The sequence below is a fragment of the Hypanus sabinus genome, chromosome 8, assembly GCF_030144855.1.
Source record: "Hypanus sabinus isolate sHypSab1 chromosome 8, sHypSab1.hap1, whole genome shotgun sequence".
NCBI classification, from domain to species: Eukaryota; Metazoa; Chordata; class Chondrichthyes; order Myliobatiformes; family Dasyatidae; genus Hypanus; species Hypanus sabinus.
The window spans coordinates 166,198,063-166,225,691 of NC_082713.1; the positions used below are offsets into that span (position 1 = coordinate 166,198,063).

At 40.0% G+C, this 27,629-nt stretch overlaps 2 protein-coding genes across 4 annotated transcripts in view; both read left to right on the forward strand.

Annotated features, from left to right (window-relative positions):
* The window catches only part of LOC132397689 (receptor-type tyrosine-protein phosphatase R-like), a 271,111-nt gene extending 260,433 nt beyond the window's left edge, over window positions 1–10,678 (forward strand). Inside the window, exon 14 of the mRNA XM_059976458.1 lies at window positions 9,183–10,678. Within this exon, the coding sequence (XP_059832441.1) occupies window positions 9,183–9,276 (94 nt within the window). The 3' untranslated portion in view covers window positions 9,277–10,678. The remainder of the gene's footprint in view (window positions 1–9,182) is intronic.
* Window positions 10,679–11,833: 1,155 nt separating this feature from the next.
* The window catches only part of ptprb (protein tyrosine phosphatase receptor type b), a 103,959-nt gene continuing 88,163 nt past the window's right edge, over window positions 11,834–27,629 (forward strand). For all 3 annotated transcript variants that reach the window (XM_059978443.1, XM_059978444.1, XM_059978445.1), the window contains exons 1-2: window positions 11,834–11,985; window positions 13,052–13,456. In XM_059978443.1, coding sequence (XP_059834426.1) covers window positions 11,931–11,985; window positions 13,052–13,456 — 460 coding nt within the window. In that variant the 5' untranslated portion in view covers window positions 11,834–11,930. The remainder of the gene's footprint in view (window positions 11,986–13,051; window positions 13,457–27,629) is intronic.

Here is a 27,629-nt window from a genome sequence, read left to right on the forward strand (position 1 = left end):
CAGGGCCACACCCTGAAGGTGCACCTGGGGGGTGTTGAAACGCCAGGCTGCTCAGTGAGTTCCAAGAGTGAGAGCCCACCGCCCATGAAATCTTGTAATTTCCATTGGCTCTGCGACCAAGGAGTAAGCTTCTTAATTCATTTTTGCCAAGTCTGTTCCAGTGAGCTCCATAGAAATCATAAGACCTGTCACAACAACCTTCCAACTGCAAACACAGAAAATGTAGAATCACAGATACCTTGGAATGGCTTCCATGCTGCTATTTTCCTTTAGCCCCATTTTACTCCATGTATCCTGACCACTTTCTTTTGGTCCTTTGTTTTATTCTTCATTTGCTGGTCCCGAAATTAGGATCATGCTGGGTAATTCTCAGCATGTTTGGCATCTGTCATAAAGACCCCCGTCACCCAGGACGTACCCTCTTCTCATTGCTACCATCAGCTAGGAGGTACAGGAGCCTGAAGACAGACCCTCAACGATTCAGGAACAGCTTCTTCCCCTCTGCCATCACTTTCTGAATGGACAATGAACCCATGTACACTACCGCACAATTTTTTTTTCTTTTTTGCTCTCTTTTACACTGCTTATTTAATTATTTTATATATAGAGTACAGTGCAAAAGTTTTAGGCACAAACATAGCCAGGGTGTCTAAGACTTTTGCACAGTACTGTATTTGTCAACATGGAGCAGAGAGCAAGTGTGTAAAGCTGGCAGGAGCAAAGGCTATTGGGAATGGTGAGGGTGGAGCATCGCGGGAGGGGTGTGGGACCAGTGGCAGAGAAGGAGTGCCGGGGCGGGAGATGGGACCGGTGCAGACACACCCAACCCTGAGACACCAAGCAAAGTCATTTGATTTCAAACACTTGGTTAATTGATCCTCTGTGGTGCTTCCCACCCCCTCTCCTCTCCCTTCCCCTTTACCCAATTATAATTCCCCACCTACTCTTCCAACTCAGACCACAACAGAGACCCATATCAGAATCATATTTATCATCACTCACATACATCATGAAATACGTTTTTTGTGGCAGCAGTACAGCGCAATACCTAACATTACTACAGTACTGTGCAAAAGTCTTAGGCTCCCTAACTATGTACATGTGGGCCTCAGGTTTTTTGCAAAATACAGTGTTTTTATTGTAATTTATGTTTTTATAATGTATTGGAATGTACTGCTGCCACAAAACACCAAATTTCATGGCATAGTCTATGCCAGTGATATTAAGTCTGATTCTGATTCTGAAGTGATAAGTTCTGTATTTTGTAAACACCTTCCTGCTGTTGCAGGAGATAGCTGTATTTCCATTGTTATCCATGTTTAACTTCCCGTGCTGATCCTGCCGGATATGGTATTTTGATATACTATTACACACCTTACTTGCTCGTACTACAACAGAGATGCGGTAGCGTAGTGGTTAGCACAACGCTTTGCAGTACCAGTGACCCAGGTTCAATTCCTGCCGCTGCCTGTAAGGAGTTTGTACGTTCTTCCGGGTTATTCCGGGTGCTCTAATTTCCTCCCACTGTCCAAAGATGTACCAGTTGGTAGGTTAGTTGGTCACTGTAAATTGTCCTGTGATTAGGTCAGGATTAAATCAGGGGATGGCTGGGCAATGTGGCTCAAAGGGCCTATAATGAATAAATATGTGCCTACCTCAGCAATGAATATACTTAATACCTCGGCATCCATGCTATATCTCAAAGAATAAATAAATGGGCAGAGTGCAGAATCGTGGTTGCAGAACTAAAAACAGGCTGCAGCCTTCAGACTAACATGGCCTGTAATGTTGAAGCAAGATGTATGCATTTCTGATTGAATCAGGTGGTGATTATGTGGTCAGACCACTGTCTAAATTGAGATGCACATTGCTTCTGGATGGAACAACACAATTAACAAACTAAAATTAGGCTGCTCATTACATCTCTAAATCAGGATTACCAGATAGAGACGGTGGTGTCATCTGAAGCTGTACTGTATTAACATAACAAAATCTGTGACGGGGTGATGCTTTTGCCTTCTAATAGAACAATAGACATTCTTTCAAAGTCCTTCCGCCTTCATTCATTATGGGGACATTATGCAGATATAAGAGAGGTGAACAAATGTATTTGGGATGAGGCGATATTTCAAAGTACTGTAGTAGCCGTTGAAGTTGGGGTACCAGCACGATGGAAGGAGAGTGCATAGCAAACTAGAGTTGGAAGAGTGTAAGTGGTACTGGGATGTAATCTAACTATGAAAGGCAAGGATAAACAAAGTTAAGCAGACAGAAGCCAGTTAGGAGCAACTTAAGCAGGAAAGTTATGGGAGAGCCAGGAAAAGAGCTGAATTGAATGATTGATTCAACCTCTTTAACATAGAGCATCTAATACAGTACAGGCCCTTCGGCCCACAATGTTGGGCCAACCATTTAACCTGCCCTATGTTCATTCTAACACTTCCCTTTATTTTTCTTTCATCCATGTGCCTATCTAAGGATCCCTGCCTCTGCCAACAGCCCTAGCAGGCTGTTCCACACACCCAGCACTGAGTAAAAGCAAAACTACCTCCCACCTATACTTTCCTCCAATTACCTTGTGCTGATGAGGAGCCATGGCAAAGAAGAATGGGTCAGGAAGCAAAGTGCAAGATGATTCCAGACGATGAGCCAATAATCTTCACTTTGTATATCTTCATTGACCTCCAATGTGCAGATAAAGAGGCTAGGAACAAAATGGATAAGATGTCTTGCATCAGGATCAGTCTTGACAGAGGGTTTTAGCCCAAAACATTGACTGTTTATCTCCTCCATAGACGGTGCTTGACTTGCTGAGTTCCTCCAGCTCAAGATTTCCAACATCGGCAGGAACCTTTATGTTTGGATTGGATATTATTTGTTTTCCTTGAAGTTGGAACTTGAAAAATTAGTTTTCAAGTTCTGAATAACACTGTCAAGCGTTCTTTTCTCTGAGGTATAGAAGAAAGTTGCTGGAGTTTCCTGGATTGATGGAACTGAAGTACTTATTAAAATTAAGGGTCTAATCTAGACAAAGGAGATAATGTTCCCATGACATAGCTATTGATTCTGAAAGATAAAAGTAAATTCCTTGAGTTTAATACAAAATATGCTACCTTGTTATGAGCAAGGATTCTACTCTTGCCTCCTGATTCATTCTGTCAACTTCCGTTGAATGTCAGAGTCAAAATACAATGTGCTACCTCCACTATCTGACGAAGTGAGCATAAATCCAACAGACAACTATCTCAATCCCTGAGGTGCTATTGAAAGAAGCTAGATGAGTTCTTGTATGCATTCTAAAATATAAAGTACAATGAATTGGGAAGAGCAAGGTGGAACTAGGGGAAATAGCCTCAAGATTCGGGGGAATAGATTTAGGACAGAGATGAGGAGGAACTGCTTTTCCCAGAGAGTGGTGAATCTGTGGAATTCTCTGCCCAATGAAACAGTGGAGACTAACTCAATAAATATATTTAAGATAAGGTTGGATAGATTTCTGCATAGTAGGGGAATTAAGGGTTATGGGGAAAAGGTAGGTAGGTGGAGGTGAGTCCATGGACAGATCAGCCATGATCTTATTGAATGGCGGGGCAGGCTCGACGGGCCAGATGGCCGACTCCTGCTCCTATTTCTTATGTTCTTAAGGATGCTATATTTGAAGGCATGCTTCATTTGGATTGTGCTAAATTTCTTGAATATTGCTGCAGCAGTAATCAATCTGGTGAACAGTTAAATTTCCAACACAATGCCATGAGCCAAAAGATTCAAGATTATTTAATGTCATTTCTAGTACACGAGTGTGAAGGAGAACAAAATCATTGTTAATCAGGATCTGATGCAGCACAAAAAAAGTAAATACAATTGTAAACAAAATACAATAAATATATTGTACATACCATAAGACATAGGAGCAGAATTAGGCCATTTGGCCCATCAAGTCTGCTCCACCATTCTATCATGGCTGATTTGTTTATTTCTTTATTTACTGCAATACAGTGTGGAACAGACCATGTCTGCCCTTCAAGCTGTGTCACCTAGCAATACCCTGATTTAATCCTAGCCAAATCATGGGACATTTTTTCAATGACCAATTAACCTACCAACTCGAATGTCTTTTGGACTGTGGGAAGAAACTGGATCACTGGAAGAAACCCATTTGGTCACAGGGAGAATGTATAAACTCTTTACAGACAGCACAGGAATTGAACCCAGGTCACTACTACTGTAAAGTGCTGTGCTAATCACTAGCTGTAATATATTTTCCCTCTCAACCCCATTATCCTGCCTTCTTCCCAGAACATTTGATGCCCTGACTAACCAAAAGCCTATCAACCTCCACTTGAAATATATCCAATGACCTAGCCTCCACAACCATCTGTAGCAATGAATTCCGCAGATTCATCACTTTCTGGCTAAAGAACTTCTTCCTCATCTCTGTCCTATTCTGAAGTTGTGCCCTCTGGTCCTAGATTCCCCCACTAGAGGAAACATCCTCTCCACATCCACTCTATCTTGGCCTTTCAATATTTGATAGGTTTCAATGAGATCACCTTCATTCTTCTAAACTCCAATGAGTAAAGGCCCAGAGCCATCATACACTCCTCATACTTTAACTTTTTTAATTCCCAGAATCATTCTCGTGAACCTCCTCTGGACCCTCTGCAATGCCAGCACATCTTTTCTCCGATAAGGGGCCCAAAACTGCTTACAGTACTTCAAATGTAGTCTGACCAATGCCTTATAAAGCCTCATCATTACATCCTTGTTTTTATATTCTAGTCCTCTCAAAATGAGCTCCAACATTGCATTTGCCTTCCTCACCACTGACTTAACCTGTAAGTTAACCTTTAGGGAATCCTGCACAAGGACTCCCAAATTCTTTTAGATCTCTGATTTCTGAAGTTTCTTCCCATTTCAAAATTAGTCTATATTTTTATTCCTTCTTCCGAAGTGCATGACTATACACATTCCTACACTATGTTCTGTCTACTACTTCTTTGCCTATTTTCCTGATCTGTCCTTGCATCCTCAAAGCTGCCTACCCCTCATCCTATCTTCATATCATCCACAAACTTGGCCACAAGGTCATCAATTCCTTCACCCAAATCATTGATATATAACATGAAAAGAAGTGGTCCCAACACCAACCCCTACGGAATGCTACTAGCCACCGACAGCCAGCCAGAAAAGGCCCCCTTTATTTTCCGCATTTCCTTTTGGAGCTGGCTGTTGGGTCATGGAGTTGTTACCTGCCATGCATCAGTTAAAGTACAAACTATTTAGTTTATGAAGGCAGAAGGCTAAAAAAAACCCAGAAAATATCGGAAATGTTGGGCAGGTCTGGCAGCACTGTTGGAGAGGAAAACGGAGCTTAATGTTTCAGATCAGTGACGTAAACTCAGCTATTAGAAATGTTATCTTTATTTCTCTCTTCAAGAAATTAGAATCCTACATAGTGCCGACCAAGTTGTCTACTTGAGCTAGTTCCATTTTCCCATGTTTGGACTATATCCTTCTAAACCAGGAGTTCTTAACCTTTTTTATACCATGGACCAATACCATTATGTAAGTAAAGGGTCCATGGACCTTGTTGCTCTGAATCTTTCCTATCCATTTGCCTCTAAATGTCTTTTAGACCTTGTAATTGTAATACCTTGTACTAGATGGCAGATTGGAGATATATCTCTACAACTAAGGTGTAAGGCACTCCTTCCCTCCACTAGCCTGCAGGTCGTCCTTGGGCAAGGTGTAGTACCTCTTTAGCCCCCTGATCAAGGTCATGTGAAGCCATGGGAGCAGGTGGTGGTGCATATCACAAGTCCTGGTTACATGACCACCAACCATGCAGACAATCCCTGAAGAATATTGATAATGGCTGGGGTCACCCGTCTTGTAAAGCCACTGCCCAGAAGAAGGCAATGGCAAACCACTTCTGTAGAAACATTTGCCAAAAACAATCACAGTCAGAGGACCATGATCGCCTACATCATATGACATGGCACATAATTAATGAATTTTAATTAATTGTTGTAATTGCTAATATTTTGAAGTACAAACATAATAACATAGAAAACAATCAATATTTTCTGTAAAATAAAATTGCACTAGATCTTTCTACAAAATAAATCTGGAGCTTGAACTTCCTCATTCCATTCGTAATTATCGAAATTTACCAATTGTAAATTGTGCATTTGTATGCCTTAGAAGAATTTCACCAAAGGACAAATATTGGAACACTGGTTTCATTTTTTTAAATTTTTTTTCAGAATTTGGGTATCACCACAAGGTCCAAAATTTTAACCATCCCTACTTGCCTCTTGAGAAGGCAGTGTTTAATCACCACTTAAACTCTGCTATCCCAGTTACTGGGATGATAATGATTGCCAGAATGGTTTGAGGACCTCCAGTAGTGAAGTTCCATGTACCTGCCCTCCTGTTCTACTTGACAATAGGAGTCACAAGATGGAACTTGCCTTTGGAGCATCCATCACATTACACTTCCAATTCAGGTACTTGTTTTAACACCTTAAAGCCATAAGATATAGGTGCAGACTAGGCCATTTGGCCCATCGAGTCTGCTCAGCCATTTCATCAAGGCTGATCCATTTCCCCCTCAGCCCCAGTCTCCTGCCTTTTCCTCATAACCCTTCACTAATCAAGGATCTATCAACCTCTGCTTTAAATATACCCAATGACGTGACCGCCACAGCCACTTGTGGAAATAAATTCCACAGATTCACCACTCGCTGGCTAAAGAAATTCCTCCTCATTTCCTTTCAAAATGGGCATCCCTCCATTCTGAGGCTGTGTCCTCTTGTCCTAGACTCCCTCACAATAGAATTCTCTCCACTTACACTCTTTCGAGGCCTTTCAACATCTCTTTCAAAGACATTGATGGTTTCCCAATTAGGGTTAATGCCTCCTTAGAAATTATTTCTAAATGGAAAGTCAAATAGAGAAGAGATACTGTGCATTGGTTCAGCCAATTTTTTCTGTCCAAATTATGATGCAGCCAATGCAAGAATAGCCACTACAGTGTTTGCTTTGATAAAGAAACAGAAGTTACTAATTTTTTAATTCAACATGTATATACTGTTTGGGAACATCTTTAAATTGTTTTGCTCATTTATTAGAGCTCAACTGAAACCAAACACGGTATCCAACGTTTCAACCTGAAACATCAATACAGGTTGAGTACCCCTTATCTGAAATGCTTGGGGCCAGAAGTGCTTCAGATTTCAGGTTTTTTTGGATTTTGTTTTATATAATGAGATACCTTGAGATCACAGTCATTTCTGAATCTGAATTTTGGTGCTACCGGTCAGTAGTGTTGGTCTTACACTTGTTCATCACACATAGTACTTAATGGTAAAAGTTTTTCCTTTAATATAATGAAAATATAATGGGTGCAGGGTAATAGCAGAACATTGGCATCAGGAGAATATCTGAATCAGCTGTCGAACAATAACAAACAACAGCAGGCTTTCTTTCTCCACCTACAATGTCATTTTTGATTAAAAGGTTACAGTACATTGTATTTGTATTTTACTCTTTTTTTAGGTAGAAAAACAATCAGTATCTTCGACTTGTTCTGGTGTTAGATTTTTCTGATCAGCAGATACTTTAGAAATTTAATGCTGTGACTTTTCTTAAATTTCTGCAACCAGTCTGTTAAATATTCACAAATGCCTTCAATTTTCAGCTTGTCATGATAAATCTTTGCTTGGTTTGTAATTAGCATATCGTTAAGCAGCATAAGTTCACTCCAACACTGACGGTCCACATTCAAGATCTTTGTTTTTCACTTTTTACTTTTCATTAACTTCTGTTTATTACATATGTGAGGTCACAGCTTAGAACTCTCTGCGGTGTGCAAAGACCTGTGCATCTGGGAACCTTCCCAGCGTCTTGCAGAACTTTCCATTTATGATGTCATGTCAGTGCAAAAAAAAGTAAATCATCTTTTTGGAGGTTTTCAGATTTTGGAATTTCAGATAAGGGGCTCTCCACCTGGAGCTCCCTTCTTAACACAGTTGCTGCTTGAGCCAGTTTGTTTCTGGGTCTGGATTCCAGCATCTGCGGTAACTTGTGTGTGATAGATCAACCCATGGTAAGCGGAGGAAATCTTCCAGGGACAAAAGACAGCTACCTAAAGAAGGAATCTGACGCAAGTAGTCCTGACGAAGGGCCTTGGCCCGAAACATCCACTGTACTTCTTCCTATAGATGCTGCCTGGCCTGCTGTATTCCACCAGCACTTTGTGTGTGTGTTGCCTGACACAAGCAAAGTCAGGCTCAAGGAGACAAGAGCTAGAAATGTAAGGTGTGGGCAGTGGAAGATGTAGGACTAAACATAAAACCAAAATTCAAAACTTGAACATATCCTGGCAACTGAGAAGTATACAAAAAAAAAGAAAAGATAGGGGCTCACATATAGGACTGTACACTCAGTGGCCACTTTATTAGGTACACCTTTACACCAGCTTGTTAATGCAGATATCAAATCAGCCAATCATGTGGCAGCATCTCAATGCATAAAAGCATGCTGACATGGTCAAGGAGTTCAGTTGTTCAGGCCAAACATCAGAATGGGGAAGGAATGTGATCTAAGGGACCTTGACCATTGAATGATTGTTGGTGCCAGATAGGGTGGTTTGAGTATTTCAGAAACTGCTGATCTCCTGGAAGTTTCACACTCAGCAGTCACTAAAGTTTACAAAGAATGGTGTAGGAAACAAAAACATCCAGTGAGTGAAAATGCCTTGTTAACAAGAGGGATCAGAGGAGAATGACCAGACTGGTTCAAGCTGAACAGGAAGTCAACAGTAACTCAGCTGTCCATGTGATACAACAGTGGAGTGCAGAAGAACATCTCTGAAGACACAACACATCAAACCTGGAAGTGGATGGGCTACAGTAGCAGAAGGTCACACCAGGTACCACTCCTGTACCCAATAAAGAGGCCACTGAGTGTATATAGAAATATTCAAGGAATATTAAAAATCAACATTTTTTTGAAAATAAGATATCCAAAACAACGTGAGACCCTTGGAAATTGATAATGTAATTTAATAATTTGCAAATAGCAACACACAGAATATTTACACAGGGCCACTAGTTACAACAATGGAAAATGATCGCGGTCACTTTACTTGGTGATATGTCTGTTTGTTTTATTCACAGAGGAGGAATGATTCAGACCAGTGAACAGTACGGATTTGTACATCATGCTCTGAGTCTCTATGACAGTGAAGTCTCACCTGACGCCAGCCAGTGAATCTACCAGATAATACTCTTCGTCCAGATCAACCTTTAATGCTAATTCATACGAGCGTAAGAAGGTAAAAGCATACTTGCTACTAGAAAGTCTGGAAATGGAATCGCGTTGGCAATAGGACGACATGCAAAAAACTGATGAAGCTAAATAAAGAGGGATGGGAAAGAGACTGTTTGCCAGACTAAGTGAAAAAGTCTAAATGAATGTGGTATATTTTCTAAATTCTGTTATAGAGAAATGAATCAAAAGTCATGTGGCATATTATCTGCATCTAATGTTCCTCATGTTCAGTTCAACAGTACTTGCAAGTTCTATGGTCTATGAAACTATGGAATAGTGACACTGGTTGAATTTGTTTGTGGGAGGCAAGATCTAGGGATTTGTACTGAATGTTTCTGTATTCCAAACTGACAGTAATTTATTGATATATACATATGGAAAGTGCTATTACATATGTGGTGAACTTTCTTTTTTTGCCACATAATTGTCTTGCTGCCGAAACACACAAGTGTTTAACTCATGAGAAACTGTCAAGTACTGAAACTTTTAAAACTCTCTAAATGTTTTATATGTGATGTGGATGCAAGTTTTTATTTGTGATATCGTGTTAAATTGTATGCACATTGATAATCCAAAATAGCAGTCAAATTGCACAAAGTTAAACGTATCATTCAATGTGCTTTTGTGTCCACGATTCTGTACTTTATTGAGATTGTCTTCATGTAAGAGCTTCCTAGGTATTGAGCAAACTTGTGATTGACACTCAGCATTATTAGCTTCCTTTTTCTGTTGCTCTCTCTCTCTCTCAGTGTATAGATATTATAGTTACATCTCTCTCTGCCTTTTATATATATCAACACATACTGGAGGAACTCAGCAGGTCAAGCAGCTTCTATTGAAAAGAGTTGACAGTCCTGATCAAAGGTCTTGGCCCAAAATGTTGACTGTTTACCCTTTTCCGTAGATGCTGCCTGACCTGTTGAGTTCCTCCAGCATCTTGTTTGTGTTGCTTTGCATTTCCAGCATCTGCAGAATTTCTCATGTTGATTGATATATATATATCAATATATATGGATATACAGATCCTTTAATCATGTTGTATGTTGTGAAATAGTGTGATTTTTATTCCTCTTGGCAGACAAGAAATGCACTCTGTAAATCTGTGGCAATATATATAGCAACATAATAATAGAAATCCAAAACCACGAAGTATTGATGTTGTTTGAACTGTTTGTGGCTATTTGGCAGATGTTCCAGTTGAGACATATTTCCAATTCCTTTTAGTCAGAGCAGGAAATTGTTTACATTAATAAGTTTTTTACAGAAAACAGTGCAAAACTCAGCACTGGGTAACTCATGTTTTTATTCTGCGCTGTTAATTTATGTGTAAAATGACAATAAATACACCACATCTTTTTGAATTTTGAGCTTGTGTGTATCTTTTATTGTTTTACCATTGGGGACCTTGACTCCATCTTTATTTGAAATTGTTGGGATTTGAGTCAATTATAACATCTTACAGTTGGAATTTATTCTATTGCCCACAAGATAAAAATGCACGCATTAGGTTAAAATATCAGTGGTGAAGAATGAAATATTTTCTTAGTCTGGTCTAAATGTCAAGCAAATCAGAGCTAAGGTCTCAAGGAACACCCCTCTAGTTCTTTAGCAATAATGGGAGTCACAATGTTTTTAAAGATGTTACTTCCCTAGAATGAAAAAACTCCCCAGGTGACTGACCCAGAACATTAACACAGTTTCTCCCTCTGCAGATGCTGCCTGACCTGCTATATGTTCACATTTTTTCCAGATGCATTATTTTGCTGTTATACTGCCGTTTTTCCCCACTAGATTTTACTGTACATCACAGTAGAGATTACTGACGATTAACAACTACCAGGCTGACTTTCTTTGCGCCATCTTCCATGAAGAGGTGTCTCACTGATGTTCACCTCCCAGAATTGAGAGCGTTGCTTTCTTCATCCGTTTACAGTTGGGCAAATGTCACTGTAAGTTCGCCAGTGAGCCGCTGGGTGTGAACGGTTTAAAGTCACTTTTCATGTCTGAAATGGCGTTGGCATATTTTCACTTTAAAATAATTGTACCCGAAATATTCACTTAAATTTCGCTCCCCACTAATTTAGTCACCTGCCCTTTTTGGGTTTGCAATAAGGAGAAATATCGATTTGCTTCTTTTCACTTGGAGCTATCCCATTAATAAAAAGCCACGCGAGTGAATAATTTGTTTAAATGGCTGAGATATTTTGAGGAATGTGCGTGTTGTTCGGCGGATTTAAAATAAGGCTCAGCTTTATAATTACAGTAAATTGCTTTCTTGCAGCTTGTATAAATTATAATCACGTCACAACCCAAATCCTGAATGAAAGCGTATTCTTTCATACCCATCACCAGGTCAGAGGAGAATGTAACTGTGTACTTTCCCCGTCGCTTTATAATTTGCCCTTCCACGAGGGAGGGATGATTTCAGAGAAGTCGCATGAAATGACACTCTGGAATGAAGGACCTAACAATTGAATAGAAGGAAGTGGTCGTCACTAACTTTTTTCCCTAAAGGAACATTTCCTTTCTACGATTAGCGCCAGCCATCGCTGCTGTGTGGGAGCATGTAATTTCGTTTCACGATTGAAGTAAAAATGGATATTCGTTTCTTCATGTTGGCTTTTACACATGCAATACTATCTTTATCCGGTGAGTATTTAGTGCCGTTCTACTGTTATATGGAGGTCTGTGTTAGTTACTCTGTGTTTGTACTTCCCAGAAGTACTGTGTTACCAGCGCGGAAATGCGTGTTATTCCCAACCAAACAGCTCTCTCTCACAATGAAACCCGCATATAGATCTCATTGGGAGATAGGAGCAAGCATCTGATTAAGGATTATGCGGAGCTCGATTTGCCTTTATCAATAAAAGTAATACCGATACCGTCTAGTTATGTACTTGACTGGTCTGTAGAAGGGAGCAGCCGTCTCCATCAGAGTGAATTTAAATTAATTCCACTTAAACGCACGAGTGTGTGGTGGTTGTGGGGGTTAGGCAGGGGGAGACGCTTGCCCGTAGTCCGGGAATGGCAGATACATATCAAGCACACTGCCCCAAGTTCACTGACAGAGTTCCTGATGAGGCTGGGGAGGGGAGTGCAAAGCGAGAGTTTCAGTGGGTTCTTGGCCCCGGTCTCCTTGGCCTTGAGAATTCTGGGGTTTAATGATCTGTAAACTGATGCCACTACTTAAAGCCAATTGTAAAAATAAAGATGTGGTTTCTGTCAAATAATGAAGAGGAATGTCTTTAGCCAGAGGTGGTGAATCTTTGTAATCCATTGCTACAGACAGCTGTGGAGGCCAAGTCAATGAATATATTTAAAGTTAAGGTTGGAAGGTTCTTGATTAGTAAGGGTACAGGGGGAAGGCCGGCGAATGGGGTTGAGAAGAATACTGTATCAGCCATGATGGAATAGAGAAGAAGACTCGATGGGTCGAATCGCCTGATTCTGCTCCCATGTTTAATGGACTCGTGTTCTTAAGTAACTACAGGAGGCGATTCACTGAAATACTCCGAAATCTATTAAAGGTGATATATTGAAAAAGTGTGATTGTTTAAGGACAGATGAATCCATTATAGTGGAAGGTTTTTAATTGCTACCACTTTAATGGCTGAGTGCAGTTGTTTGTTGTGATGTCGTTGGATGCTGTTTCTTGTGTTTGACTGGGGACGGTAGCACTTGATGATTTGACCGTGTTGATTGCTCTTCCATGCAGATGGATTCCTGATCATGCACGCTCGCAAGCGACAGTGCTTGTTGGGCAACAGGGTGAGGGTGCTGGTTGCCACCTGTAACTTGACCAGCGACCGGCAGCAGTGGGAGTGGACGGCGCGGGGCAAACTGCGCCTCCTGCAGGACGGCCTCTGCTTAACACCGGTTAACAGCCTCTCGCCGCAGCAGTCTCACACCCTGAGCCTGCAGGACTGCGCCGGCGCGCCATCGTGGAACTGCGACGACCACCCACAGGGCCGGCTCGGCCTAGCTGACCGGAAAATGTACCTCAAGAAGATGGGCTACTTGGCGACAGTGAAGACCGAGAGGAAATACTACGATAGCTGGCTCAGATACCAGCTCGGAGAGAACAGGAAGCCGGTTAATCTGAGCATCTGCCCTACTGAAGGTGAGCGTCGAGGTGGGATGGGAGTGAGGCCGGATGTGTCCATTTGGTACACTCCTCCTGTATTCTTTCTGATGGTCATTTCATTACAAGGCTGTTTTTGATTTCACAAATAAGACGGAATGAGTAATTCTTGACTTTTGGAAGTATCTGTAAAATAAGTTAAGTAATGTTATGGTTTATAATCATGATTGAAGGTCCCACTACCATACTACTTTGGTTTCACAAATGCAGCATAGAATACTTGTTCTCCACTTCAGGCAACATCTAGTAATTTAAAAGTTCGAAATGTTGTTGTATTTTTATTGTTTATTGTTCACCAAGTAAAATCGAGGTCGCAACCAAACCACGTTGGGTAGGTAGAAGTCAGGATGTGAGATACATCCTCAGCGTAAAGCTGACTTAAACTGGGAAGTTTCTAATGAATTTGTAGATCTGAAGTTCGTTCGCCTATCTTGAAATGTCAGATCACGAAAAACAAGCGGACATGTTATTGCAGTGCCAACATAGGGACAATCTGCCAACTCTACCGTCTTCACTAAGCAAATAGTTGTTCGTAGTTCCTTTGTCCAGCAAAATCGGGGATCTGTAAAGCGCCGGCTAGTTTTCCTTTGGATTTTTCCGCATCTGCGGAATTTCTCGTGGTTGCTATTTTACCCGAGCCGCGTTCCCTGATTCTCACAGCGGACCACACATAGAAAAGAGCAATGCAACAACACGCCCTTCGGCCTACAATCTTGTGCCGAACCAGTTACATTACTAATCAAATGGCCATCTAAGCTATTTCCTTCTGCCTACACAAAGTCGCATTCATGTGTCTAGATCTCGGGGTTCTTGGAGTAACACTGAGACACTTTGGAGAGAGCACGCGTTGAAACATCCACCTCAACACTCTCCCTCCTCATCTGCTCTGGAACCCAAAGGCTTGAAGACCAACGAAACGCTGATAGAACCAGTTCCATGAGGACAGGGGTTTAAAGATCTTTGGGAAGAATATTCGGATGTTAACGCTCTGGATGAGAGAGAAAAAACAGATGGTGTTCTAAATGAGTGTTTCTCTTCCTTTCGAGGGGGTGATCTGTACTTTGAAAACTTTCTGGCAGAACACTATGACATTAAAGGATAGGCGGCAGCGTTTCCTCTTTGAAAGGATTTGGAGTCTTGGGCAGGAAGGACGTGACTGTGAAACAGGCCTTGACTTGCGACTGTGCTAATGGACCAGGCAATGTAGCAATGCTGTTCTGTACCTGAGAAGAATTATTTCACTCAAATAGACTACACACATTTTATTTTATCCAGAAAATAAAGCATTTTGATATATTGCCTTTAAAAAAAAGGCTTTTCTCACCTGTGGTGATTTGATGGTATTTTTAAAATAAGGCGAAACGCAACTTTCATTATTTTTCTAACGTTTTAATTCACATTAATCTATGGACTCACTTTCAATGACTTACAACTCATGTTCTCAATATTATTTATTAATTTTTTTGTATTTGTGATCTTTTGCACATTGGTTGTTTGTAGGCCTTTATGTCTTCAGTGATTCTATTGTGCTTCTTTGCATTTACTATGAATATCTGAAAAAATAAACCTCAAGGTGATTTATACTGTATGTACTTTGACAATAAATTTGCTTTGAACTTTGATCAAGTGTGTGGGCCACAGTTATCTCTTCATGGTATCCATATTCTAATATTTTTTAATTTACTTCCCTGGTTGTTCTCTGCTCCATCATCATCATTATGTGCCATGCCATATGATGTAGGTGATCATGGTCTTGTGTCTGGGTTTGTTCTTGATCAATTTTTCTACAGAAGTGGTTTGGCATTACCTTCTTCCTGGCAGTGTCTTTACAACATGGCTGACCCCAGCCTTTATCAGTCCTCTTCAGAGGTTGTCAGTGTTTGCATAACCAGGACTTGTGATATGCACCGGCTGCTCATACGACCAGCAGCTCCCATGGCTTCATATGACCCTGCTGGGGGGGGGGGGGGGGGGGGGGGGGGGTGGTGCTAAGCAGATGCTACACCTTGCCTTAGGGTGGCCTGCAGGCTAGCGGAGGTAGCCTCCTTTAGTAGCGATGTATCTCCACCCATCCATCCATGTCCTGTACTTGGGAATTTCGAAAGACACAGAAGCCAGATTGTGGAGGACAATCTCTGCTTCATGAACAGAATGAACAGGTGTGAAAAGTGAAATGGAAACTTATTTTGGAAAGAATGGGGGGGGTGATCCTTTTAAATAAAAAAGAGTTGAGTCTTGGCAGAGTAATTTCCCATGAAATATCTGGAAAAGTGACTTGAAAAGAGATACAGTATTGGTGTCCTAATGTAAAGCATGTGTGATTTCTCTCTCATAGTACTTGAGTTAACAAAGCACGGTGAATGTTCAATGTAAATCACAGGGATCGTAGCACATGCTATGTTTTCAGACGTGAATCAAACTATCATGATGCCAACTATGTCTCAGATGTTATAACTCTCATCTATAAATCAAGAAATTGTGGTTTCTGCTCTGAACACAAAGATTAGGCTAAATATCTCATACTCTAGTGAAGGAGCACTGTATCAAGAGAAGTGAATTCATTCCGTTGAGATGTTAAACCATGTGCACCGCCATGTGGTTTGAAATTTACCATGGAACTATTTTGAAGTGTAGACAGACCTTGTCTCTATTCCTGAAAAACCGTGATCCCACAATGACATGTTACTGGTCATTATCAAACTGTTGCTTATTTATTTTATTTATTGGGAGACAGCATAGAACAAGCCCTTCTGGTCTTTCAAGCTGTGCTACCCAGAAAATTAATCTTAGCCATGAGACAATTTACAATGACCAATTAACATGTTTAGACAAAAAAAAAAATCAGAACACCTGGAGGAAACCCACACAGTTAGGGGGAGAACGCACAAACGCCTTAGAGGCAGTGGTGGGAATTGAACCCGGGTCACCAGTACTGTAAAGTGTTGTGCTAACCTCTATGCTACTGTGCCACCATGGGCAGTCACTGTGTGGAAATTGTTTGCAATTGTTCTTTCTTTTTCAATCTTTTTATTATTATTAATAATATGAACAAAATACAATTGATATATTGGTAATGGGATTACAAACATACACATTTCCATTGCACGTGAAAGAATACATAAGCAACGATTACAGTATAAATGAGTATGTTTGCAATTGTTCTAACCCTGCAAAAAAGAGACTAACACTTAAAACTGCCTCACCGCCGGCAGGGAACACGAGTGTTGCTATGTACAATAAATGGAAGGGTTTTACATGAAACAGGACGTACCCAAGTGAATAGGTCACGTGTTTAGTAATGAAGAGTGCTTCTGAAATCTTAAGTGACTGAAGTAAAACATATGAAAGGCTGTTATGTTGAAGTTGTATAAGACATTGGTGAGGCCTAATTTGGAGTATTGTGTGCAGTTTTGTCACCTACTTACAGGAAAGATGTAAATAAGGTTGAAAGAATACAGAGAAAATTTACGTTTCTAGGTCTGGAGGACCTGAGATATAAGGAAGGATTGAATTGTATTCCTTGGAATGTAAAATATTGAGGGGAGATTTGATAGAGGTATACAAAATTATGAGGGGTATAGATAGGGTAAATGCAAGCAGGGTTTCTCCACTGAGGTTGGGTGGGACTGCAACTAGAGGTCATGGGTTAATTGTGAAAGATGAAAAGTTTAAGGGGAACATGAGGGGAAATTTCTTCACTCAGAGGGTCGTGAGTATGTGGAATGAGCTGCTAGCATTACTGGTGCATGCAAGCTTGATTTCAGAGTTTAAAGAAAGTTTGGATGGTAGGTGTATGGAGGGTTGTGGTCCTGGTACATAGGCAATTGGAGTGCTAAGTCGATGCGAGTAGGCATTTTAAATGGTTCAGCATGGGTCTAGATGGGTGGAAGGGCCTGTTTCTGGGTTATACTTTTCTGTGACTCTATGCCCCTAAAGTTGCATGTTTTGTAAGAAATGGGAGTCATTTTGTAACTGAGCTAAAACACGGGAAGAGCACTATACATGTTTTATATGAAATGGAATTCATGTTTATAATGATGCTTGGAGAGTAATTTCAATTATTCTAAACTTTGAGCTGTAAATGCTGTGAGTATTGCTCTAAACCAATTATCACTTGTATAGAAATCAGGTTGACAAATGATAAGAATTAATGTTAATTTTGAAATTTGTTTTTATGATTCAAAGCTAATAATGACTTATTTCGGAACTGGCCACATTTGCAAAGATACAAAGCATCAGAATGAAGTAAGATACCACATTACATTAATAGTGTGGGAACATGACCCCAACCAGTCGGCTTTATTAAGACTTTTATGTTTTGAAATCTGTTCAGTACAATGTGACTGTAGATTTACAAATTGTTTTATTTTAACGGCACTTATCATTTTCTACATTTACTGCTGAATCTTTTCAAGTCCTTTACAGTGGCACTTGTGCTCTTCAAAAGTTTCTTCAGATAAGCTTTGAGAATTAGCAAAGCTTTCACCTAGTGGGCAAACTCTGAATTACAAGCATCAAATTAATTTGGGATTCTGCAGGCACCAAATGCCACAGTGTAAAATCAACATGAAGCAGTTTTTGTGTAATAATCTAAGAACTTGAATACTAAATCTGGTGATCATCCAAAGCAGAGTGAGTTACTCCTTTTCTGATTTTTATTAACATTATAGTAGTGGTGTAAATGCAGTTTCAAGCCTGCTGTGGTGTAAAACAATAAGGCAATTGTTCGATATAGGCATGCACATTTTGAATAAGAGAAAAGCCTTCTTGTGTTGAATTGAGGCCCTTCCCAAATTCTGATTTTTATACAACACATCTTCTCTATTTTCTCGACAAACACATTGAATTTTTTTTGTTTTCCCTCTAATTTTTTAGTACCTTTTCTGAATGTTGCAATTTACTTAATATTAATCAATATGTGTGTTAGTTCTGTAAGCACCCAACTTGGAGTGAAAATATTTTCACATATCATTCTTTTTATCTATTTGGTGTTTAACTTGAAAGCTTGTCAGTGAATTGCCTTCCAAAAAATGTAAAATGTTTATTGGACAATAATAAAACAGTAAGATTAGACGAGTTTGCTCCACCATTTCATCAAGACTGATCCGATTTTCCCTCTCAGCGTCAACCTCCTGCCTTCTTCCCATATCCCTTCATGCCTTGACTAATCAAGAATCTATCAACCTCTGCTTTAAATATACCCAATGACTTGGCCTCCATAGCCATCTGTGGCAATAAATTCCACAGATCCACTACTCCCTAGCCAAAGAAATTCCTGCACATCCCCTCTATTCTGAGGCTGTGTCCTCTGGTTTTAGGTTCCTCAACCATAGGAAACATTGTCCACATCCTCTCTATCGAGGCCTTTCAACATTTGATAGGTTTCAATGAGATCTCCCCTGATACTTCTGAGCCATCAAACACCCCTCATATGACAAGCCTCTCAATCCCAGAATCATTCTTCTGAATCTTATTTGAACCCTCTGCAATGCCAGCACATCCTTTCTTAGATAAAGTGCCCAGAATTGCTCACAATATTGATTTAGTCCACTCACCACTTTATTTTTAATCTTTATTTAATTCCAATTCAACTGCAATAGCATCTGCTGTCTTTAGATTATATTAGTAACTCAAAGTCTGCATTCTTAATATCTTTCTAGTAATCCAACAACACATTGTCCAAGAGCTATTATGTCCCTCATCGTGAAAGCAAAAAGCCCATGAATATACAGAATATACCAAATTTGGCCTAACAAATACTTTGTGCAAGGGTTAGGACTTAAATGCTTTTATGTGCATTTCCCATGATTGAACACTGCAAATCATTGTTTCCTTTACATTTAATCCTTTCGTCTACTTATAAGAAAAGGTGTGTCTACGCATATAGATCAATGCTTCATCGTATACAGCTTATATTTAAGTAATTATTAATTCTTTAGCTTTATATGGAAAAGAAACACTATGTATTTTCTCCCGTTGGGCTGGTCATTCTGAAGTAAAAAGTGGATCAGGCAATATCTGTAGAAAATTGTATACAATTAACATTTCAAGTTAATGACCTAGCATCGGAATAGGAAAATTGAGGATCAAGTTTATTATCACTAACATTTGTCATGAAAATATCCTCTATTGCATTTAAATATTCATATAAAAATTGTTAGAAATCACATTCAATTATTTTACTGTAATGAAATGTCTATAATATGTTTTTTTATAAAGTTAATATCTCTTGTGTAATATTTAACTAAAAACAGAAAATATTGGAAATACTCAGAAGCTCAGGCAACAGATGCCAAAATGGAAAGAGTTAACATTTCAGGTTGAAGATCCTATGTGGATAGTTCTTGATTAGTCATGGTGTCAAAGGCTACTGGGAGAAGGCAGGATAATGGGGTTGAGAAGGATAGTGAATCAGCAGTAGTAGAATGGCAAATGACCTAATTCTGCACCTGTGTCTTAAGGTCTGATTAAAATCTCCTATGATAATTGTCATTCCCATAAGATATACCCTGGATAGTTCCCCATTTCTGCCCAAACTGTCAAGAGGTCACAATTTGAAGGTATAGGATACTGTCATCCATATAATTTTTTCTATGCTATTTATGATGTCAATCTAAACCAATTCTGTATTACTCTCCACTGCTTCTATATCTTAGCTCAATACTGCTTTGACATCTAGCTTGATTAATAATCCTGCCTTGATTATCTCCCTTTTGGGAAAAGTGGGCAGCATGTGTTACAAGAAGTAATCTTTGGAATTATTATTTATGTCACTTGCTTGACTATTTTTGGATATCATTACATTACTATTGGAGACGGTTATATAACTTGGTTAGAGAATTATGAAGGAGATATACCACAAATGGAAGTTGTTCAGCTATCGTCTACGCTATCTGTGTGCAAGGTGTTGGCAGAATTTCAGATGTTGACAAAAGGGTGTACAGGAGTGAGATATACCAGCTAGTTGAGTGGTGTTGCAGGTCAAATCTTGCACTCAACATCAGCAAGACCAAAGAGCTGATTCTGGACTTCCAGAAAGGGTAAGATGAGGGAACATAAACCAGTCCTCATAGAGGGATCAGTAGTGGAGTGAGTGAGCAATTTCAAGTTCCCAGGAGTCAGTATCTCTGAGGACCTGACGTGGACCCAACATATCAATACAGCTATAAAGGAGGCAAGACAGGGGCTATATTTCATTTGGAGCTTGAGAAGATTCGGTTTGTCAACTAAAACACTTGAAAACTTCTACCATGGAGAGCATTCTGACTGGCTACGTCACCGTCTGGTGTGGGGAGGGGGCACCTACAGCAGATCGAAATAAGTTGCAGAAACTTGTAAAAGTTAAGTCGTCTTCATCATGAGCAATTGCGTCCATAGTATCCAAGACACCTTCAAGGAGTGGTGCCTTAGGAAAGATTCCCACCACCCAGAACGTGCCCTCTTCTCATTGCTGCCATTGGGAAGGAGGCACTGAAGCCTGAAGGCACACACTCAACAGTTCAAGAACATCTTCTTCCCCTCTGCCATCCAATTTCTAAACGGACATTGAACCCCTGAACACTATCTCACTACTTTTTTATTTCTGTTTTTTTTGCACTACTTATTTGAACTTAGCTTCTTAATAGACATACATAGACTTAGTGGAATTCAGTTTTTTTCTCCATATTTATTTATCATGTATTTCATTGTACTGCTGCCATGAAGTTAACAGATTTCACAACTTCTGGCAATGATAGTAAACCTGGTTCTGATTCTGACTAATGCTGACTCTTATCTTCATTTCCAAAGGTTTCCCTTTCTGAATACCAGAGCTGAAATTCTGTGCACTACTTTTAAACATCTAATATATCTAAATGCTGTACTTCTTGCTCATCCATCTATCTTCATTCTATGCCCTCTGATTCTAGTCTGTTCCACCAAATATATAAACTTCTTTAGTTCCCAGAACAATCCCACTTTGTTCATGCTGCCAGTATAACTAAACCTCTTCTCTCTGAGATCCATTTATATGTCTCTTCAGTACCTCCCTAAAGCTTTATATCTTTTATAAGTCCAGTAATTAGAAATGGATTCAATACTTTTACTATAATTAAATAATGATTCTTTTTGACTTCCATTTTCTTGCACACTGTGCTTCTACTTATAAGGATACAACTGTTTATTAATCAACTTTCCATCCTGCCCTGCCAGTTATCCATGCATAACCCCAAATCCTTATTCTTAATTCCAAAATGAAACACTAAATTATTGTGTTTATTTCTTCTGTCACATGTTCACCTATTTTTAACCAAACTGCATCGCCGTCTGGTATGGGGTGTGGGGGAACCACAGCACAGTATCAAAATAAGCTGCAGAAAGTTGTAAACTCAGTCAGCTCCATCATGGGCACTGGCCTCCCCAGCATCCAGGACATCTTCAAGAAGCAGTGCCTCAAAAAGGCAGCGTCCATCATTAGGGATCTCCATCACATGGGACATGACCTCTTCTCATTGCTACCATCAAGGAGGAGGTACAGGAGCCCGAAGGCACACACTCAGTGATTCAGGAGCAGCTTCTTCCCCTCTGCCATCCAATTTCTGAATGGACATTGAGCCCGTGAACACCACCTCACCAATTTTTTTCTCTTTTTGCACTACTTATTTAATTTAAGTTTTTAAATATATACATATACTTCTTACTGTAATTTATTGTTTTTACTATAATGTATTGCAATGTACTGCACCACATAACAACAAATTTCATGACATATACCAGTGATATTAAACCTTATTCTGATTCTATCCTCTTGAAGTCACTTACCTTCCTTTTCATAGTTCATCATGATTCCAAGCTTTGTGTTTATAAATGGAAATTATATCATTAATGTAAAGAAATAGAATAATCCTAATATTGACATTGGAGAGCACTACTGAATATTTTCTTCCAATTCAAAAAACAACCAAGTTCTTCTGTTGTCTGTCACAAAGCCAATTTTCTAGATTATTCCTGCCCCATTTGTTCAGTGGCTCACATCCTGAATGATAAATTTAAAATGCAAAAACTTCATCTAATGGCTTTTGAAAGTAGTCATATGTCACAATAGTTTCATTTCCGGAAGACTACCAAGTTAATTAAACATGATTTGCCTTTCATAAGGTCACGCTGCATTTCCCTGATGAAACCACATTATCACACTGAGTGCTATTTCTGCCTCTTGTCTTCAATTACACATTTAAAGATAAGCTGAAAGTTGTTAAACATGATTTGTGAATCATAAAGCCATGTACTATTTTCCTGATCAATCCACATTAAATAGTGAGTTCGTATTTTCCTGACCAATCCACATTAAATAGTGAGTTTGTATATTCCTGACCAATCCACATTATCTAGTGGGTTCATATTTTCCTGACCAATCCACATTATTTAGTGGGTTCATATTTTCCTGACCAATCCACATTATCTAGTGAGTTTGTATTTTCCTGACCAATCCACATTATTTAGTGGGTTCATATTTTCCTGACCAATCCACATTATCTAGTGAGTTTGTATTTTCCTGACCAATCCACATTATCACAGTGAGTTCTAATTACATTTCTTGTCTTCATTTCCAAGAAGTTCCCCACTTTTATCGCTGAGCAGATTGGTCTGTCATTTATGGGTTTATCCTTATGCTCCCTTTTGAACAAATGTTGAATATTTGCAATGTTATAATTTTCAGTTTTGAACATTAGAGCCAAAACATTTTCTTTATTTTGCATCATATCATAGGATATATATTATCTGAACTGGCTGATTTATTCACATTAACTCTAGCTAATGTTTCTTGCAACTTTTTAATTAATTCCTTATTCATCCAGTATTTAGCTGGAAGACCAAAAGACATTGGAGCAAATTAGGCCATTGGGCCCATTCACTCTTACTAATCCAGAATTTATTAACTTCCACCTTAAATACACCAAATGACTTGGCCTTTGCAGCCATCTGTGGCAATATGTTCCACGGATTCAACATCCTCTGGCTAAAGAAACTCCTCTTCATCTCTGTTATAAAGGGACATCCTTCTAATCTGAAGCTGTGCCCTCTAAACCTAGACACCCCCAGGAAACATCTTCTCTCCACATCCGCTCTGTCTAGGCCTTTCAATATTCAATAGGTTTCAATGAGTTCTCCTGTCATTCTTGTAAGTTCCAGCTATTACAGGTCCTGAGTCATCAAGAGCTCCTCATCCATTAACCCATTTATTCCTGGAGTCATTCTTGTGAACGTCCTCTGGGTGTACCAGCAGCATCTTCTTTATGGGTGAAGACTAGAGCACAATACTTCAGAGATATCTCAATCATTTCCCATGCCTGTGTGGCCCCAAACTGGCTCCATATCACCACTTATTACCTCTGCTCCCTCTGAGCTGCATGGGTGAATGGCCACGCAGTATCCAAAATGCTCCAATGCACGTAGCCTTTGATGCCATGCAGCTGGAATTTTCTTTTATAGAATTTTGAAATTATGTTAATATAATTGTGAAATACCCTATAATTATGTGTTAATGAATGTAATCCATAAATTTTGAGAGGAAAAATAGATCAGCCACGATGCAATTGTGGAGCAGACTTGATGGGCCAAATGGCTTAAATCAGCTCCTGTATCTCATGGTGTTATGGTCTTAAGTACCTATCCAAACTTCTCTTAAACATTGAAATTGAGCTCACATGCACCACTTGCGCTAGCAGCTCATTCCACATTCTCACTACCCTCTGAGTGAAGAAATTTCCCCTCATGTTCCTCTTAAACTTTTCATTTTTCCCCCTTAACCCATGACCTCTAGTTGTAGTCCCACCCAACATCAGTGGAAAAAGCCTGCTTGCATTTACGGTATCTATACCACTCATAATTTTGCATACCCCTATTGAATCTCCTTGTAATCTTCTATGTTCCAAGGAATAAAACCCTAACCTATTCAATATTTCCATATAACTCAGGTGTGTTAACACTTGCGTGGCCTAGTGGTTAAGGCGTTCGTCTAGTTATATGAAGGTTGCTAGTTCGAGCCTTGGCCTTCATCAAGGCACTTAACCACACATTGCTCTGCGATGACACCAGTGCCAAGCTGTATGGGTCCTAATGCCCTTCCCTTGGACGACATTCCCTTGGCGTGCAAATCCATGGTCTATCGAGACCAACGGAGGCCTACATAACTCAGGTCCTCCAGTCCCAGCAACATCCTTGTAAATTTTCCATAGATACTGATTTGCTGAGTATTTCCAGCATTAGCTGTATATGTGCCTGCTCTAAGCCCTTGTTTCTGACTCTTTTTGTTCTATCTCAATCTCGTTAGGAACTCCAACTTTAATTGCCTTACTTCTTTTCCTTCGTAGGATTGGCCCCATGCTACTTTTTCCTAACAGGCCTCTCTTTGTTCATCTTTACCTGACCAGATCTGTTATCATCCCATTGAAACTGCCTGTTCTCCAAATGCTTATTGATACCTCAGAGTACATATTGTTTTCTGCAAACATTGTAAATACATGAGTTTAATTATTGGAACTCCAAGCAATAGAGCCTACACCTTTTCATTTTTTTGCAATCTTTGGAGCTAAAGCTAGTTCGGTTATATCAAATTGAAGACAGAGAATCTAGGAAATTTGGTTGTGGTAACTTGAGCACGATAGGTTCTGCAGATTCTGGAAATTTTGTGTAATGTGCACAAGATGCTGGAGGAACAGCAGCTCGGGCAGCATCTATGAGAAAGAATAAAAGGTCAATGTCTCAGGTTGAGACTCTTCATCAGGACATTATCTGATGAAGGGTCCTCATGAGGGGTCTTCAAAGGTTCATTTATTATCAAAGTGTGTATGCCGTATACAGCTCTGAGATTTATCTTCTCCAGTTAGCCACAAAACAAAGAAAACCATGGATGTCAGTTCAAAGAGAAACAGCAAACCCACCCTCCCACCCCCAGACCTTCTCTCTCCCGCACAAGTAAACACCTCGATGCCTCAAGGGTTCGAACACTTGCTTTCGGATTCTTCTCGGAGACTGCAAAGCTCTGGATCATTTAATCGATCTCCAAACTGTAAATTGCGGGTCTCAGCCCAAAACCATCAACTCTTTATTCATTCCCATAGATGCTGCTTGACCTTCTGAGTTTCTCCAGCGTTTTGCATGTGGTGACTTAAGTCTGTGTCGCCTTTCCCAGTACTGCTGAAATAAATTTTCCACTGGGGGTAGCATGAAATATAGTGGTATGGATAGGGTAAACACAAGCAGGTTTTTTCCACTGCGGTTGGTGAGACTACAGCTAGAGGTTGTGGGTTAAGGATGAAAGGTGAAAAGTTTAAGGGGAAACCTCTTCACTTAGAGGGTGGTGAGAGTGTGGAATGAGCTGCCAGCGCAAGTGGTGTATACGAGCTCGAATTCAACCCTTAAGGAAAGTTTGGACAGGTACATGAATGGTAGGGGTGTGAAGGGCTATGGTCCCAGTGCGGGTTGACGGGAGGAAACAGTTTAAATAGTTTGGCACAGACTAGATGGACTGAAAGGCCTGTTTCTATGCTGTACTTATTGGTGACTCTGTGACTCCGTAACATCCATCCCAGAATCCAGAAGGGAAACTGGAAGGAAACATGGAAAAAATGGAAAATACACCCAGCCCAAGTGATGTGCTGGGCATTGAAGCTTGATGTTGTAATTCAATTATCTGCTTTTTGTATGGGAGAGATAAAGGGAAAACGAGTTGGTGTGAGAGAGTATATAAACAACAGACACTTTGGATAGTGAGCATTTGCTCTGGGACAAGTGATTCCCCTGTTGATGTGAGTTTGTTATAAAAGGAGTTCGTTCTGAAGCTAAGCCCGGGACTCTGTGTTAATATTTCCATTTGCAGTCACCATTTTCTATAATGACCAGAAATGTAGTAATAGATCAATTATAGAAAGGACATTGAAGCTTTGAAGAGGGTGCAGAAGAGGTTTACCTGGATGCTGTCTGGTTTAGAGAGCCTGTGCTATCACGAGAGGCTGGTCAAACTTGGGCTGCTTCCTTTGGAGCAGCAGAGGCTGAGGGGAGATCCAATAGAGGTCTATAGACAGAGTAGACAGGGAGTATGGTTCCCAGGTTAGAAATGTCTAATACTAGAGGGCATGCATTGAAGCTGAGGCAGTGGATAGGTTGAAAGGGGATGTGAGGAGTAAGTTTTTTACTCGGAGAATGGTGGATGCCTAGAATGCGCTGCCCGGTATGGTTGTAGAGGCAAATATAGAAGAGGCTTTTAAGATACGTTTAGATAGGCACATGAATGTGAGGAAGGTGGAGGGACTGGACATTGTGTAGGTAGGAGGGATTAGTATTCGGGCATTTTTGATTTGCTTTTTAGCTGGTTTGGCTCAACATTGTGGGCTGAATGGCCTGTTCCTGTGCTGTACTCTTCGCTGTTCTATCCAGCCCTGGTCAGACTTGACAGATGGGCGTTAATCAGATATTGCTGATAATCAGTACAATCCGATAGAGTTATTCAGCTGTAACAACAAAGATTATAAAATAAACAGCATTCTGATACTGTATATAGAAACTAAGGAGAATTATCATCGCAAGAAATTCCCAGCAGCATCTGAAATGACCCTCGGTAAACTCGCCTCAAGGATGCTGATGAACATAAAACAAACTGCAGCTGCTAGAACTCTGAAGTAAGATCAGAAAACATTCAGCAGGTTAGACAACATCTAGGCAAAGGAAAAGAGCTACTGTTTCAAGTCGAGGATGGTCGGTTCTAATGGAGGTACTTCAACCTGAAACATTATCTCTTTCCACAGATGCTGCCTGACCAGCCAAGTGTTTCCTTCATTTTCTGTTAACGTGTGTCATATGTTCTGTCTTCTGTATTGTTTTGTGATCTACCTCTTTGGTCATGCAAGATGCTACATCACTCTGACGTGAAGCCCATTTATGGGAGATGGGGAACCCTGTTGAGATGTTCTTGAAGTGTGATTTACTGGAGTGCTCCTCATTGGATAACAAAGTTTTGTAGCACAGACAACATGAATGCTTCTTGTCCAATTGATATTTATAATTAAAATATTCCTTGAAGTCTTTGAGTTCCTTCTTCAATTTTCACATTTTCCAGACATATATGTTTACCTTACCCAATGAACAGATCCAGTCCAATTCAACTTTTAGGAGA